Source organism: Haemorhous mexicanus, chromosome 3 (assembly GCF_027477595.1).
Source record: "Haemorhous mexicanus isolate bHaeMex1 chromosome 3, bHaeMex1.pri, whole genome shotgun sequence".
In the NCBI taxonomy this organism is placed as follows: domain Eukaryota; kingdom Metazoa; phylum Chordata; class Aves; order Passeriformes; family Fringillidae; genus Haemorhous; species Haemorhous mexicanus.
The window spans coordinates 23934205-23947412 of NC_082343.1; the positions used below are offsets into that span (position 1 = coordinate 23934205).

At 46.1% G+C, this 13208-nt stretch overlaps 1 protein-coding gene across 3 annotated transcripts in view; it reads left to right on the top strand.

Annotated features, from left to right (window-relative positions):
• Positions 1-13208, top strand: part of RD3 (RD3 regulator of GUCY2D) — a 55080-nt gene that overhangs the window by 36910 nt on the left and 4962 nt on the right. For all 3 annotated transcript variants that reach the window (XM_059841093.1, XM_059841092.1, XM_059841091.1), the window contains exon 2: positions 6130-6444. In XM_059841093.1, coding sequence (XP_059697076.1) covers positions 6149-6444 — 296 coding nt within the window. In that variant the 5' untranslated portion in view covers positions 6130-6148. The remainder of the gene's footprint in view (positions 1-6129; positions 6445-13208) is intronic.

Consider the following 13208-nt stretch of genomic DNA (forward strand, 5'->3'; position numbering starts at 1 on the left):
GATATTTCTGATGGTTCTTTGGAACAAGAAGAGGAAATCACGTGGGGAAACATGGGAGAAGGCAAAAACATGGAAGATGAGGTGAAATTGTTCAGGACATGCCCTGAGAAAAGAATGGAGAAAGCTGCAAAGTACATGAGGAGAAAAATACAGGAATTGCTGACAGTGTAGAGAACAGTGTAGGAGTTTTGAAGAAAGGCAAAACTAACAGGAAACATTTGCATGAAAAACTTTCAGCAAGACTTACTAAAAATTACTAAAATTTGAAGCAACCCCTCAGAGACGGTGAGGGAGGGAGAAGAGGGGAGAAAGCCAGGTATTCCAGACTTTAGCATGGCTAAGGTAAACATGTGCTTAAAACTCTGTGAGGTGGTTGGTCAGACTTGCAATCAGCAGTGACCTTCTAGACAAAGGTCTGGGGTCAATGACACCAAAGTCTCAAAACCCAGGTCTGCTTCTGGAGTGGAACTTATATAAACCCCTCAGAAATTTTGGCTCAGTAAGACCAGAGTAGTTCATCAACTGGATTGTGTCAGCTCCCAGGATAGCCTCTTAGAAGGAATTAGAAAATGGACTAATTGGGCAACAGAAAGATCTGTATTCAGCTGGGGCAATGTCTTTTAAAAAATAATTTTAATGGGAATGCTTGCAAAGTGTAAATTTGTCCTTTTCCCCAGTAAGAAGGTCAGGCCGTAACTTTTGCCTTCCTCTAGTTGTCCACATCTTGCCAACAGTCCTTTGAGTTTTTCCACATGGGAAAGCCATTTTGAGTCAGTTAATGATTAGCCTGCCTGTGAACTTTAAATTAAAACCAGCAGCCACAATTAATGGAGCCCACAGTATCTTCTGCAGGCTGCTAAGAGCAGTAGTGGGAAGAGTGGTGGCTTGTTGAGCCTGCTAAATAGAGATGGCCACTTGCCAGCTCTCAAAAAGAGGAGATGATGGATGAAAGAAGGGGAAGGAAACAATCTCCTACAAACAGGACTCCCCTAGGAGCAGCCAGCACAAGCTGCCAGTGTGCATGAAAGTCTTGCATGGGATTTTCCTTCATTTGAAAGCAGGCCATTTCACCTGCAGGTGAGGTGCTCTCCTGCCTTTATAGTCTTCTCATCTGGAAGCAGACTTTTATGGCAGTCAGGTCAGAGCCTCATTTGGGGTCGTATCCCTGTTCCCAAACCAAAAGCAATTCTGCCTTTTACCAGAGCTTTCTGAAAGCTCTGGGACTGGGCAAAGCTCAGGCCTTGGTATCAGCAGACAAGGTACCCAAAATATTTTTCTGTATATTATCTGTAATACTAGTGCTAGGTAAAATGGTTCTCATGCAGAATGCCTTGCTCTGAGGGAGACCTGTGGAACTAAAAATCATAAATGCAGTAAGAACAGCCCAGGCTCATGTAAAATCCAAGTCTCCTTGCTCTCTTTCCCAGTCTGACGACTAAATTCCCTTCTTGCTCCTCTTTTAATGAAACAGCTGGTGAGCTAGGAGGAGCTGGAAGGGCATTCCTCAGCTTCACAGTTGTAGTGCTTTCTACTGATTTACTCCTAATGCCACTGAAGTCGGCAGAGTTAAACCAGTGTGAAACCAGGTCATAGCCAGAATTAAAATACAGAAGGGCATGTTCACCTTCATCAGATAAAGGCACAAATGGAAATAATAATGGTACCTGTAACAGCTTACAGAAACTTCTGCCACCACAGAAGCTGAAAAGAAACAGGAGACTAAATTATTTACAGCAGCCTGTGGCCTGTTTTGCCCCTCTGGTCACACAAGGAGTGACCAGACCAAGGAAAAGGTCTTCATCCTTAATGCTGTGTGATGGTGAGTGGAAGCCCCCATGAAGCAAGATCCAGGTCCCCTCTGGAGTGGCAGGGTCACAGATTTGAAGCTGTCAGTGCCTCGGTTCCAGCCGGAGTCTGTTCCTGTGTCTGAGCTGAGACGCCAGAGCTCTGCCTGCTGCTGTGGGAGCTGCTGCCTGGAGGCACCCTGGCCATGGACACAGAGGGAAGGACTGGCTGCTCCTCCTCCTCCAGAGCACAGGGATGAGGCAGGGGCAGCAGTACTTGCAGCAGCTGCTGGCTGTGACTGCTGTCCCCAGGATAACCACAGCTGATGCTCCAGGGCAGGCACTGCAGCCGTCTCTCCTGCACAAGCCCTGCAAACCAGCCCAGGTGCTCCTCTCTGCAGGGACGGGAGGAGATCTGTGCCTCACACTCTGAGGCAGCTGCATCTGTGACCTGTGGGAGCTCTCAGCCCTTTTATGTCTGCCTTCTGAGGAAACTGGCATTGCTTGCTGGGAGAGGTAGAGGTAGGACTAGGGAAACTAGTCCTTTGATGCAGTTTGGAAAACTTCCTGATTCTGGAAATGTCTAAGCATTAGTGCCTGGAATAATTTCAGATGTGGACACTGTACAGACTATCCAGGTTTTTGGAGCATTTTCCTTTAATGATGTGATTTATTTACATAGTGTGAACACTTTGGAAAGTGAACAGGCTACTTTAGGATGAGTGAATGATGCATGGAAGCATCTCTTCCTTGCAGTCACGGCAGAATGCTGTTGATCACTTCTCATCCAGGGAGTCTGGGAGCTCGTGGCTCTCAGCTCTAGCAGGAGCACTCTGTAGTTATGAGCTTTTGGTGATTTTTATTGTCACTAAAGGTGGAAGCTTAAATGAAAAGCATATTTTTCCTCTCTTCATGTCTGCCTGTGTCCCAGCAGTGAGGATTTGCTCAGGCCTGCAGAAGCAGACTCTTTAATCCTTTGCCCTCGTGTTAACTTTTGACGCCATGTCCTGATTGGGCTGCTGCCAGGAGGAGCCTTTCTCTAATCCCAGCTGCAATCATTATTTGTGCCACCCCTGCTCCCCAGGGGCTAATGGGAGGGAGCAACAAGGCACGTAAGTGCACTGTGTGAAGAAACAGATGCTGTTTTTCTCCTGTGCAGCTCCCTAGTGCCTGTTTTGGATTCCATTGTGTTTAAATACAAGTACAATAGGTAATAACTTTGTTCCATGCATTGTCCTCCTGAAGGGACAACATGAAGGGATTGGCTGGGTGGGGAGTTAATTCCATCTTTTTCTGAGCTGATTGATGCAGTTTGTTCTGTCTGCTAAGTGCTGGGTAACTCCCCAGCAGCAGAAACCTCTCACTTAGAAGTAATAACAGTTTAAACCTTGGTATGCTTCTGCTTCCCTTTCAGGGCAGCCTCAGTTCCCTTGGCACTGGGGGTGGTGCTGAAGGAGTGCTCCTGCAGCAAAGCAAATAATTGGACTTCAGCTTGTAGAAGGTGGTGTAGCCTCTGCTGCATGCAGCAACACATTTGCTAAATAAAGGTTAAAGCTCTGTCTGGCCTTGTAGCTCAGGCTCCTGTGAGTGCTGCCCAGGCAGGGCGAGCTCTGCTGCTGATGTTACAGCAGCAGCAGCAGCAAACCTGCCCAGGTGTGTTTGGTTTGTGTGGCAAGGTTTTGGTAGTGATGGGGGCTGCAGCAGTGGCTCCTGTGGGACACTGCCAGAAACAACTCCTGTGTCTGACAAAGCCAATGCCAGATGGCTCCAGCAAGGACCCACTGCTGGCCAAGGCTGAGCCCATCAGTCCAGCTGGCAGCAGCTCTGGGATAACAGGTCTAAGAAAGGGGAAAAACAAAAGAGCAATAGCTGCTGGGAGACAGAAGGGAGGCCATGGGAGGGCAACAGCTCTAAATACCACAAGGTCACTGGGGAAGGAGGGGCAGGAGGTGCCTCGGACACTGGAGCAGAGATCCCCCTGCAGCCCATGGTGAAGGCCATGGTGAGGCAGCTGTGCCCCTGCAGCCCATGGAGGTTCAAGGGGATGCAGAGAATCACCTCCACCCGTGTCCAAAAGAGGTTGTGAACTCCATGGGAAGACCACAATGGAAGGGGCTCCTGGCAGGACCTCCTGGAGAGAGAATCCCAAGCTGGAGCAGGTTTGCTGGCAGGACTGGTGACACCACGGGGAACCCACACTGGGCAGCCTGTTCCTGAAGGACTGCACTCCCTGTGAGAGACCCAGGCAGGAGCAGTTCATGAGGAACTGTAGCCCATGGGAAGGACTGACACTGGAAAAGCTCATGGAGGACTGTCCTCCATGGGAGTGAGCCCACACTGGAGCAAAGGAAGGATGTGAGGAATCCTGCCCCAGAGGAGGAGGGAGCTGCAGAAACAATGTGTAGTGAACGGACCACATCCCCCATTCCCTATCCCTCTGTACTGCTTGGGTGGGAGGAGGTAGAGAATTTGGGAGTAAAGCAGAGCCTAGGAAGAAGAAATGAGTGGGGGAAGGTGTTTGAAGATTTGGTTTTATTTCTCATTATCTAACTGTGATTTGATGAGTAATAAACTAATATACCCACGTTGAGTCTGTTTTGCACCTGACAGTAATTGCTGAGTGATGTCTCTGTCCTTATCTCAAACCATGAGCCTTTTAATACATTTTCTCTCTCCTGTCCAGCTGGGGAAGGGAATGATTGAGCAGCTTTGGTGGGCGCTTGGTGGGCATCAGCTTCAACCCACGGCAGCAGGTCACTTAATCCTATGGCTAGAACGTAGCTCCCAGCAATCCTTTGACTCCATGCACTGAGTTTTTACAGGTAGGGCTGCTGCAAGGTCGTGCCCTCCCGTGAGGGTTCAGCCAGGCGAGCCAGAGCCCCGTGTGTGGGCAGGAGAATGCTTCCCCAGCCCATCCTGGAGGAAGCACGGCATCCTTGTAACCTGACTTCAGGCGGCAGGACTGTGACTCATTTTAATTACATGCTGAAAGGAAGTCGAGGGTGCCTCTTCACCCTTTGAGCAAGCTGGCTGCTGCAGCTGAGATTTCTCAAGGTCTCGGAATCTCTGCTGGTCAGAGTGACCCCGAGATGCCTTAGAAAGTCTCTTTTCCCAGCCCGGCCATCGAAGAAGGAGTCACAACTCTTCTATTCTCAGTCTCAAGGTTGTTTATTGTTTCTTATCTATAAAATTCTTTCTCTGACCTGCCACAGGTCTGTCTGGCAGGTAGGGTTGAGGCACACTGCCCGTCTCAGAGGCGGTGTTGTCTTTTTATACTAAAAACTATGTGTACATTATTTACTGTAACTTCCCAATACCTATCACATATGTTAGACAGTGAGCTTCTACTCTAAACCAATCTAAAAGTGCCAACATCACCCAGAAGATGGGTGAAGAAGAAGGAAAAAGGACAAGGCATACCCAAATTCCTCCATCTTGGTACCCCGAGCCCCCATTCTAAAAACCTCAAAAATCTATTTTTCACCCAGCAACAAACTAACTATTATTCTACTAAAACTTTCTTGACTTGCAATTCTTCATATAGAGGTTGGTAATTTTTTCCATGGGTCAAGATCAAAGGCACAGGGGTCTTGGGCTCTGTGCCAAGGTCTCTGAGCCCCCCGGGCAGGGGCTCGAGTCCTCCAGTAATTCAGCCTCCTGCTGGGTTCAGGTTTGCCCCCAAGCAGGCTGCACGGTCAGGATAGCTCAGTCCTCTTATGGGACAGACTGCCCGAGTACCCAAGCAGTTCTCAGCCGCTGGCAACCGTAGCAAGCTTAAGGGATCTCAGCTCTTCAGTGATTCTCAGCTCTTTGTGATTTCAGCTCTTAGCTTGCCAGGTGCTGCAGGCAGGCACAGGGCAGGAGAGGAGAAGGCCGTTCGGGTGTTCCACAGTGATGTCTTTATTGGGTGTTCTGTGAAGTTCCAGTGACAGCTCTTCTAACCAGAATGGGCTAAAACAGCCCATGAAATAGGGTACAGGGGGATCAGAAATTGTCCAGCAGCAGGGGTTAAAGGAGAGTGACCTATGGGTTACAGAGAAATAAGCAGGGGTCTGAAGGCAGAAGAGAGGGGCTTTCAGCCATTCACCGTGACTTGGCATTTCCTGTCTTTCTGCTCTCCACGGGGCCCTTGCAGGCCCTGTGCCTGCTACACTCCAGGGCAGCCAAAGGAATTTTCTAGGTTCCGACATCAAGGTGCCCAGCACCAATTATTTCCAAGTGGTTATCCAGCAGCAATTTTAACAGCAGACTGGAGGGGTGTGGGGGGAAGAGTGTTCTCAGCTGAGGTGTGTTGATGATGGCACTATTCTTTTTCTCTCCCTCTCTACCCTCAACCCGCTCCCAGCAAAGACACACGGAGCATTATGTCATTGGCATCCTGGTTCAGGTGGAACGAGCCCCCAAACCGCATTTCCCAGAGGAGCCCCACAGAAATGGTGGTGGAGACGCTGATGATGGAGCTGAGCTGGCAGATGAAGCAGGCAGAGAAGCAGCAGCGCGAGCGGGAGAACGAGTACCGCCGGATGAAGACGGGGGTGGACTACGGCTGGCTGGTCAGCTACCCCAAGCACGGCTACGACATCAGCCCCGGGGAAAGGCTGCAGCTGGAGGACATGTGCACCAAAATACATCCTTCCTACTGTGGGCCTGTCATACTCAGGTACAGTAAAAGATGGGATGGTAGAGCTTGCCTTTTCCCCTTTCCTCTTTGTGATGTGTGAGGAGAGAGTGAGAATTGCTAGGACCGGCAGAACCGAAACTTGGCTTCCTGTATCATGAGTCGTGCTGGGATTGTGTCTTCATGAAAGAAGGGAAATCTAATCTTTTAAGTCAGTTTAACATCATTTCCCCCAAGAAGTAACAGAATGCTATTTCCTTCTGACACTGGCTTGAGTGCTTCATGCTCCTGAGTAGCCAGAGCGACGTCACCTTGCCTGATGAACAGGTACCATCTCAGTATTGTGATGGCTTTTTTTCTTCAGACTAGAATTGTAGAGAAACTGAGGGTTAAATGGTCCAGTGGAGGGATGTACTTCCACCTCCTACTTGGAGTAGAGCCACCTTCAAAGTTAGATCAGGTTGTTTAGGGCCTTGTCCTGTCCAGTGTTGAATATCTCTGAGGGCAGAGGTTCCACAGCCTCTGAACAACCTCCTTTGATGTTTCCCCCCTCTCACTGGAGTTTTTATTCCTGGATTTAAGCTGTCCAGCAGGTCTATTGAGGCACTTGTCCCCAGTGTCCAAACCAGCCTAAGGGTGCTATTATTTTTTTCAGCCTGTGAACCAGGTGCTCCCAGAGAATGTCTCCCTTCCCTACCCTCCCTCTTACCCTAGACATGGAGTCATGGGATGCAGGTGAGGATGAGTTGGTTTGAACAGCCAAGTGGTGCTTCTGACTTCTGCAGTGCAGATGTACACACAGCCTCTCTTGCTGTTGAGCCTTTCAAGTGCTACACTTGGGACTGCTGCCTGCCAGCTGAGTGACCTCCTGTGAAAACACCTTTAGAAACTGATCTAAGCCTGCTGTAACATGCAGACTGGAAGGGAAGGGTGTGGCTCTTTTCCTTTTGGGGTGGCTGTTCTAAGATAAACTCTTGCACTTGGCACAGTGAAGGCAAACTTGGCAAAGCGATGAACGGTGACTCAGCAGTGCACCTTAGCCAAAGCCAAGTTGTGAAATGGGCCTTTATCATCAGTTTCCCCTGTTCCAACATGTTCTTCTGTTGGGATTAGAGTGAACACAGTCCTTGCAGGACATATACAAGAGGGCTCTCAGCATCCTGCAATCCCTCACTGCGTAAGCTGGCTCCTGATTTCCCTTGAATTGCAGCTGTAAAAGTGCTGGAAGTAGCTGGTCCTCTGCCTTACAGTGGATTTAGCCAGGAAAGAATGCCAAAATTACCTCTCTAGCCCTCATCTTCCCTGGGGCTGAACCCTGGAAGCAACCTGGCACACAGAGCCTTGGCTCTTGCAAAGGTTGCCATGATGGCAGAATTTGGGATCATTCAGTGACCAAAACCTCTCCGGTGAAAATTTGCTGGGAACAGCACCTGCCTAGTGGTTGTACAACTCCAAGCTATGCTGTAAACAAGCCACTTCAAACCCTTGGGATTCAGAGCTATCTTTACCATGCCCAGGGCCACTGAGCAAGGTAAAGGCTAACAGGTTATTTCCATGACAGCAGGCTTCATTTGCTGGAGCAGAGAGGCCCCAAGGTTCATCCTCTTCAGGAAAGTATTAAGCTGAGCTATATACAACTTGCTGCTCTGGTATTTATTTTTTTGTTCAATTGATACAGATCATGCAAGATGTATGATTTCAGTGCAGCTTGTAATGGTTGTTCAGGTTTCAGCATACTGATGGCAGTAGATAAATGTACTCAACAACGTTGGTGGACTCTGTGTGGGCATGATTGAAGGCTAAAACCATCCTCTTAAAACTCCTCTTAGAAATAGGGTGCTGTCATAAATTGTATTACACTATGATTTGAGAAGTGGCATGTTTTACATAGCTTGCATGGTTAGCAGAGCCACACTAAAATAAACCCTGAGGATTTCATAGCCTTTCTTGGTTCAATTCTGTGACTGAGAAGGGGCTGTCACAGCCACAGAAATGGTGGAAGTGGATTGTGTCAAAGGTCTGGCTGATCTGATGAGCAGTCTGTATGTGACCAGAGGCATATGAGTAAGGAAAAGAGCAAAGGACAGGGAAGCAAATCCAACAGCAGGGACAATACACCTCATATATAGCACCCAGCTTACTGTGCCTTGTAACTGGGAGACTTTTGGAGCCACAAGTGGACCTTCTATCCATAATTGGCTCATGTGCCTTTTTCTTTCAGTTGTTTAGGTCGTGGGAGCTTTTCTCTTTTTGAACACATGTAAATTTATAACATTTTGGCACCGTGGCAGAGTTCTACTGCTGAACTACAATTCTGTTACAAAAACCTGTGTTTTGCTTGTCTTAAGCTAATGTGTGCTAGTTTTATTCAATAATCCTTTCATCTTCTGTTGGAGATGTTAAGAGTTGACCCCTCTTCTTTTCTACCTTCTAACTGAGAGCTCTGTCATTCCGTGGAATTTTCATTGCTGGTGAGGAAACAAAGAAAAAGAAGGGGGCTTGCCATGTTAGGAGAAAGAAAGAAAGAAAAAAAGAAAGAGCCTGCAATTTAAAAGAAACACAGCCAAATTGGATGTGAAATTGAAATTGGATGTGGAATTGAAAGTTCTCTTTTCAGAAAGAGAGATAAGATGGAGATTTTAGTAACTTCCCCAAAATTCCTCAAGATGAGTGTAACAGGAATGCAATGAAACCTCCCCATTTCCAGTGAAGTACTTTAATAATAAGATCATTGCACTGCTGATGTTTTCTCTCAAGTACTCTGTGACTTCCTAATATGTAGCAGCTTTTAGAAAAATCTTCCACCAAAAAAAAGTTTGTGAGTTTGCATTGGGAAATTCAAATGCAGAGCATGTACCCTACCAAAGTCCTTGGCTCTGACTGAAATAGTAAGCTTGATCCCTTCCCTTCCATTTTAGATATTTGAAGAGCTGAGGTTCTTTTTGAAGTCCTTTTTGCACTCAACAAGCACGCAATTCTTAAATAACACAAGTAGCAGGCATCTTGCAAGACTGCAGTTTGTTTTGTTTGTGTCATGCAAAGTCTCCTGCTTTGTAAGACTCTGAGTTCAGAGTCAAAGCCAGAACAAAACATTTTTATATGAGTTGTCAGAGATGTCACTTTGTTCTAAGGTCTAAATGATTATCCCAATTGTCCTTTTCTGTGGGTATGGGCTCATTTACTGAGAGGCAAAGTTTCTCCAAATTTGTTTCCTTAGATGTGGAGGAGGCTGGAAAGGAGCACTTCACAAATGAACAGGGTTTTTTTCAGATCCAGATTGCCTGTTTTGTATTTTGGGTCAGTAGAAACTTCTCTTTGAGGCTCTTGGAACTCTGGAAGGATTCAAATACACTGCAAATAGTATCAGACATCTGGAGACTCTGATTCACCTCATGCAAACAAAGCCATTGCATTCAGGAGTAACTTTGCTTTAGGTTACTGGGTTAGAGATGGCTGTTTATTTAAAATTAAATCCTGGAGCCGGCTGAAGGAAATGACAGTGAGTTTGGTGAGGTCTGTAGTACCTATCTGCCCTGGTTAAACTGAACAAGTAGAGTAGTATGTTGCCAATTAAAAATGCTGGATTTTCCCCATCTTTACTCAGAGCTTTAACCCTAGTCAGAGCTAGGGTTTAATTTCTTTCAGTTTCAGCAAAAGTGAAACAGTTGGTCTCTGACCTCCTGTGCCCAGAGGGAAACAAAAAACTCCCTAGTATGGAAATGTAAACCTGCATTTTGGTGATCTGAGTTGTTATCAATATCACAGGCTAAGGACTGTAATTTTATAAGGATTGTATACAGCTGAAGTGGCCTTCCTAGTAAGACTTAATGTAAGACAAATGACTAAAATCAGAAATGGATTTATTTACAATTACAAGCTTAAGTTTGAGGTGATGTGGCATGACTGTTGCAATTAGTGTGAATGCTGTAATTCTTGGGGAGTCAAGGAGCCTTTTCTAGCAAAGCTGTTTGAGTGTTACCCTAGAACCAGAATTACTGCTCAAAATACAGATTCAGGAGTCAGCAGCTAATTATTAGCACTAAGCAACCCCACATTTTCTTTGAATGACTAAATTTACTTAGAGCTCTCCATTCAGACAGGCACTCAGGAATACCCTGAACTATAAGCACATTGTTTAAATCCATCGACTTTCATTGGATTTAACAGGTCTTTAAAGTTCAGGCTGTTCTTAGGGAAGCCACTGTACAGGGGACCTACAGAATAACACAGGCAGGTGACAGTGCTTTAAAAAGCAGTGCCAGGATGAGCCAAGCACAGCAGGATTCTTGAAATGTGACAGCCCTGTAAAGCAATGAAAGGGACAAATTTGTTTGAACTGTGATTCAAACACTGCCTGGCCTGGGGAATGTGCTCATCCCTGTGTATGCCTGTTCATCCTCCCCAGATCTGTGCTGGTTCAAGGTGAGCTTTTGTCACGTCTCAGTCACTGTGTGACGTGCATGATGTATTCCAGGAGAGCTACCAGCACTTCCATAGCTTGAGCCACAAATAAGATAGAGAGGTCTGCTTTTGTGATGAGTAAGGGAACCCTGTTGAGGTGGTTCTGGACATGGTTGTGCAGTTGCCTAGTTTGAAACTATCCGATGCAAAAGTGTAAGGGTGTTAACCTGTGGTAGAAGACAGATGAGCCTTGTGCAATTTTGTGTTCTTAACCCCACTGAGCAGCTTTGTGTGGAGTTTGTTTCCCAAGATACAAGGCCATACTCCCTGATTCCAGTGGTTTTCTGGTTTTATGTACTGGCTGTTCTGTGCAGAGAGCAGACTGCTGGAGCATCCAGCACACCAACTGGTGTTCACTGATACCTGGGGAAGATGGCTTTGGTTATGTTTAGCTGCCTGCAGCAAAACCATCCTTTTTTTCTGATACACAGACTGGTTTAGCTGGAGCTCAGCCCTTATAACCTGTCCATCTTTGCTGTTGAGAAATATTTGTGGTGTGCACTTCTTTAGGACTTCTTACACGAGCTTGTCCCTAACACAAACATGCTGGTACTGAAGTTAGGTGGGCATTAATAAAGGAGTGAATTTAGTTCATCCTGTTAGGGGAGAGAAAAGGATCCCCTTTCCCTTCTCCATCAGAATCAGGGTGGCTTTCCATTGTGGGACTGGCAGACAGTCTTTTGGATCGCTTTCTCTTTGTTTCTTAGACCTGCTCAAATCCTTCCAAAGTATTTTTGGTGTTGGTCCTGAAAAGTTAGAGGTAAATCTTAAGAGCAGAGTTGACAAAACTAAGCTAAGAAGAGTGCAAACAGGCAGATAGCTGTGCAGGTGGAAAGCTACCTTGATTTCAGAAAACTATTTCAGCTGGATTGGTTGGGAGTGTTTTCAGCAACCCAGGGCATCAGCATTAGAGCTCCCTTCCCAGGAGGAATATTTGTTGTCAAATCATTCATTTCTCCTCTTGTACCCAGAGCCAGGCACTGGCCCAGTAATAGCCTGATGTGTGCTGCTCCCTGCTCAGAAACTACAATCCAGCAGTATGATACACAGCCTCTGAAAGTGGAGGCAGTGATGGGGCCTTTTGGGTGCACAATTGCCAATAAAAAAGAGGAGGAAGTAATGATATATATATATATATATGTATAAAATATTATAGCACCTCTCTTTAAAACACACATTGAGATAAAATAATGAAAGTCTCATTTTAGTTCACTTCTGCAATAGAAATCCTTTGAAGCTGCTTTCCCTGGTATAATAATAAGAATGTTGTGGAGACTTGAGTTTCTATGGACTCACTTGTCTATGCTTCAAATAGGATAAAGGGAAAAATGTATTTATTGTGAAAACTGTATTTTGGGCTCTTTGATAATGCAACTGAAGTGCCTCCTCAAAAGGCAGAAAGGAAGTTTGCAAGATTTCTAAAAAATCCCAGTTCCTGCTGTTGTCTGCTAACCCTCAGCAAGAGATCATCTCTTTCCCTTTCAGGCTCTGTACAATTCAGTTTGGCATCACTGTGCCAGTGCTTAAATAAGCAGCATGAACTACAGCACTCAGAGGCTTTTTGCACCCAAACGTTCAAAGTTTTGAGGTTTTTGGTGAGGGGGCAGAGGGGGGAGATTAAGAATTCATCCAAAGCGACTGAAACAGTTAAGGAACATTTTGGTGACTTTGGAAGGTTTTGTGTCAAACTACTCTGGCTTGACACTGGAAGGGACTGGTGCTTCTGCTGACACTAAGTTCCCTCAGTGAGCAACACTGGTGTCTCCACAACTGTACCTGCAGCTGCCAGTACTTGCTGGGAGAGAAATATCTGGGATACAGCAGGGTATCAAGATGTGTGGCCAATTTCAGGCCTCCACAGTTGGAGTCAAAATACAGAAACATGCAAAAAGTCTTTCTGGTTTCTCTTCGGCTTGCTTTCTGCCCCTGTTATCTTGGGTATCCTTTGGCACACCATTAAGCAATGCAATTCCATATGTACATATGTACTCCTTCTTACATCCCTGGGGCTTTTCAAAAACCCAAGAGGCAATATCTCATTCTATTGGCTTCTGCTGTACTGGGCTCATTTAAACACAGTCCTACTGTTTTCCATCCTTGTTCAGTTCTGTTGGAGGAAAATATCAAAATGCTTACCTTAAACACTTTAGCTTCCCTGCAGTACAAATTCCTTGATTTTAGTGAAGTACTAGTTTAGCTCTGTGTCTGCTTGCAAGTATAATTTTACCTTAAGAACTGATTATTTATGAGAAGAGCAGCCACATTACCATCTGTCACAAATGTGTACTATTGCAGAACAATCAGAATATCTATGTGACCGGAGGGTGAGCCTTGGCAGTGGCTCC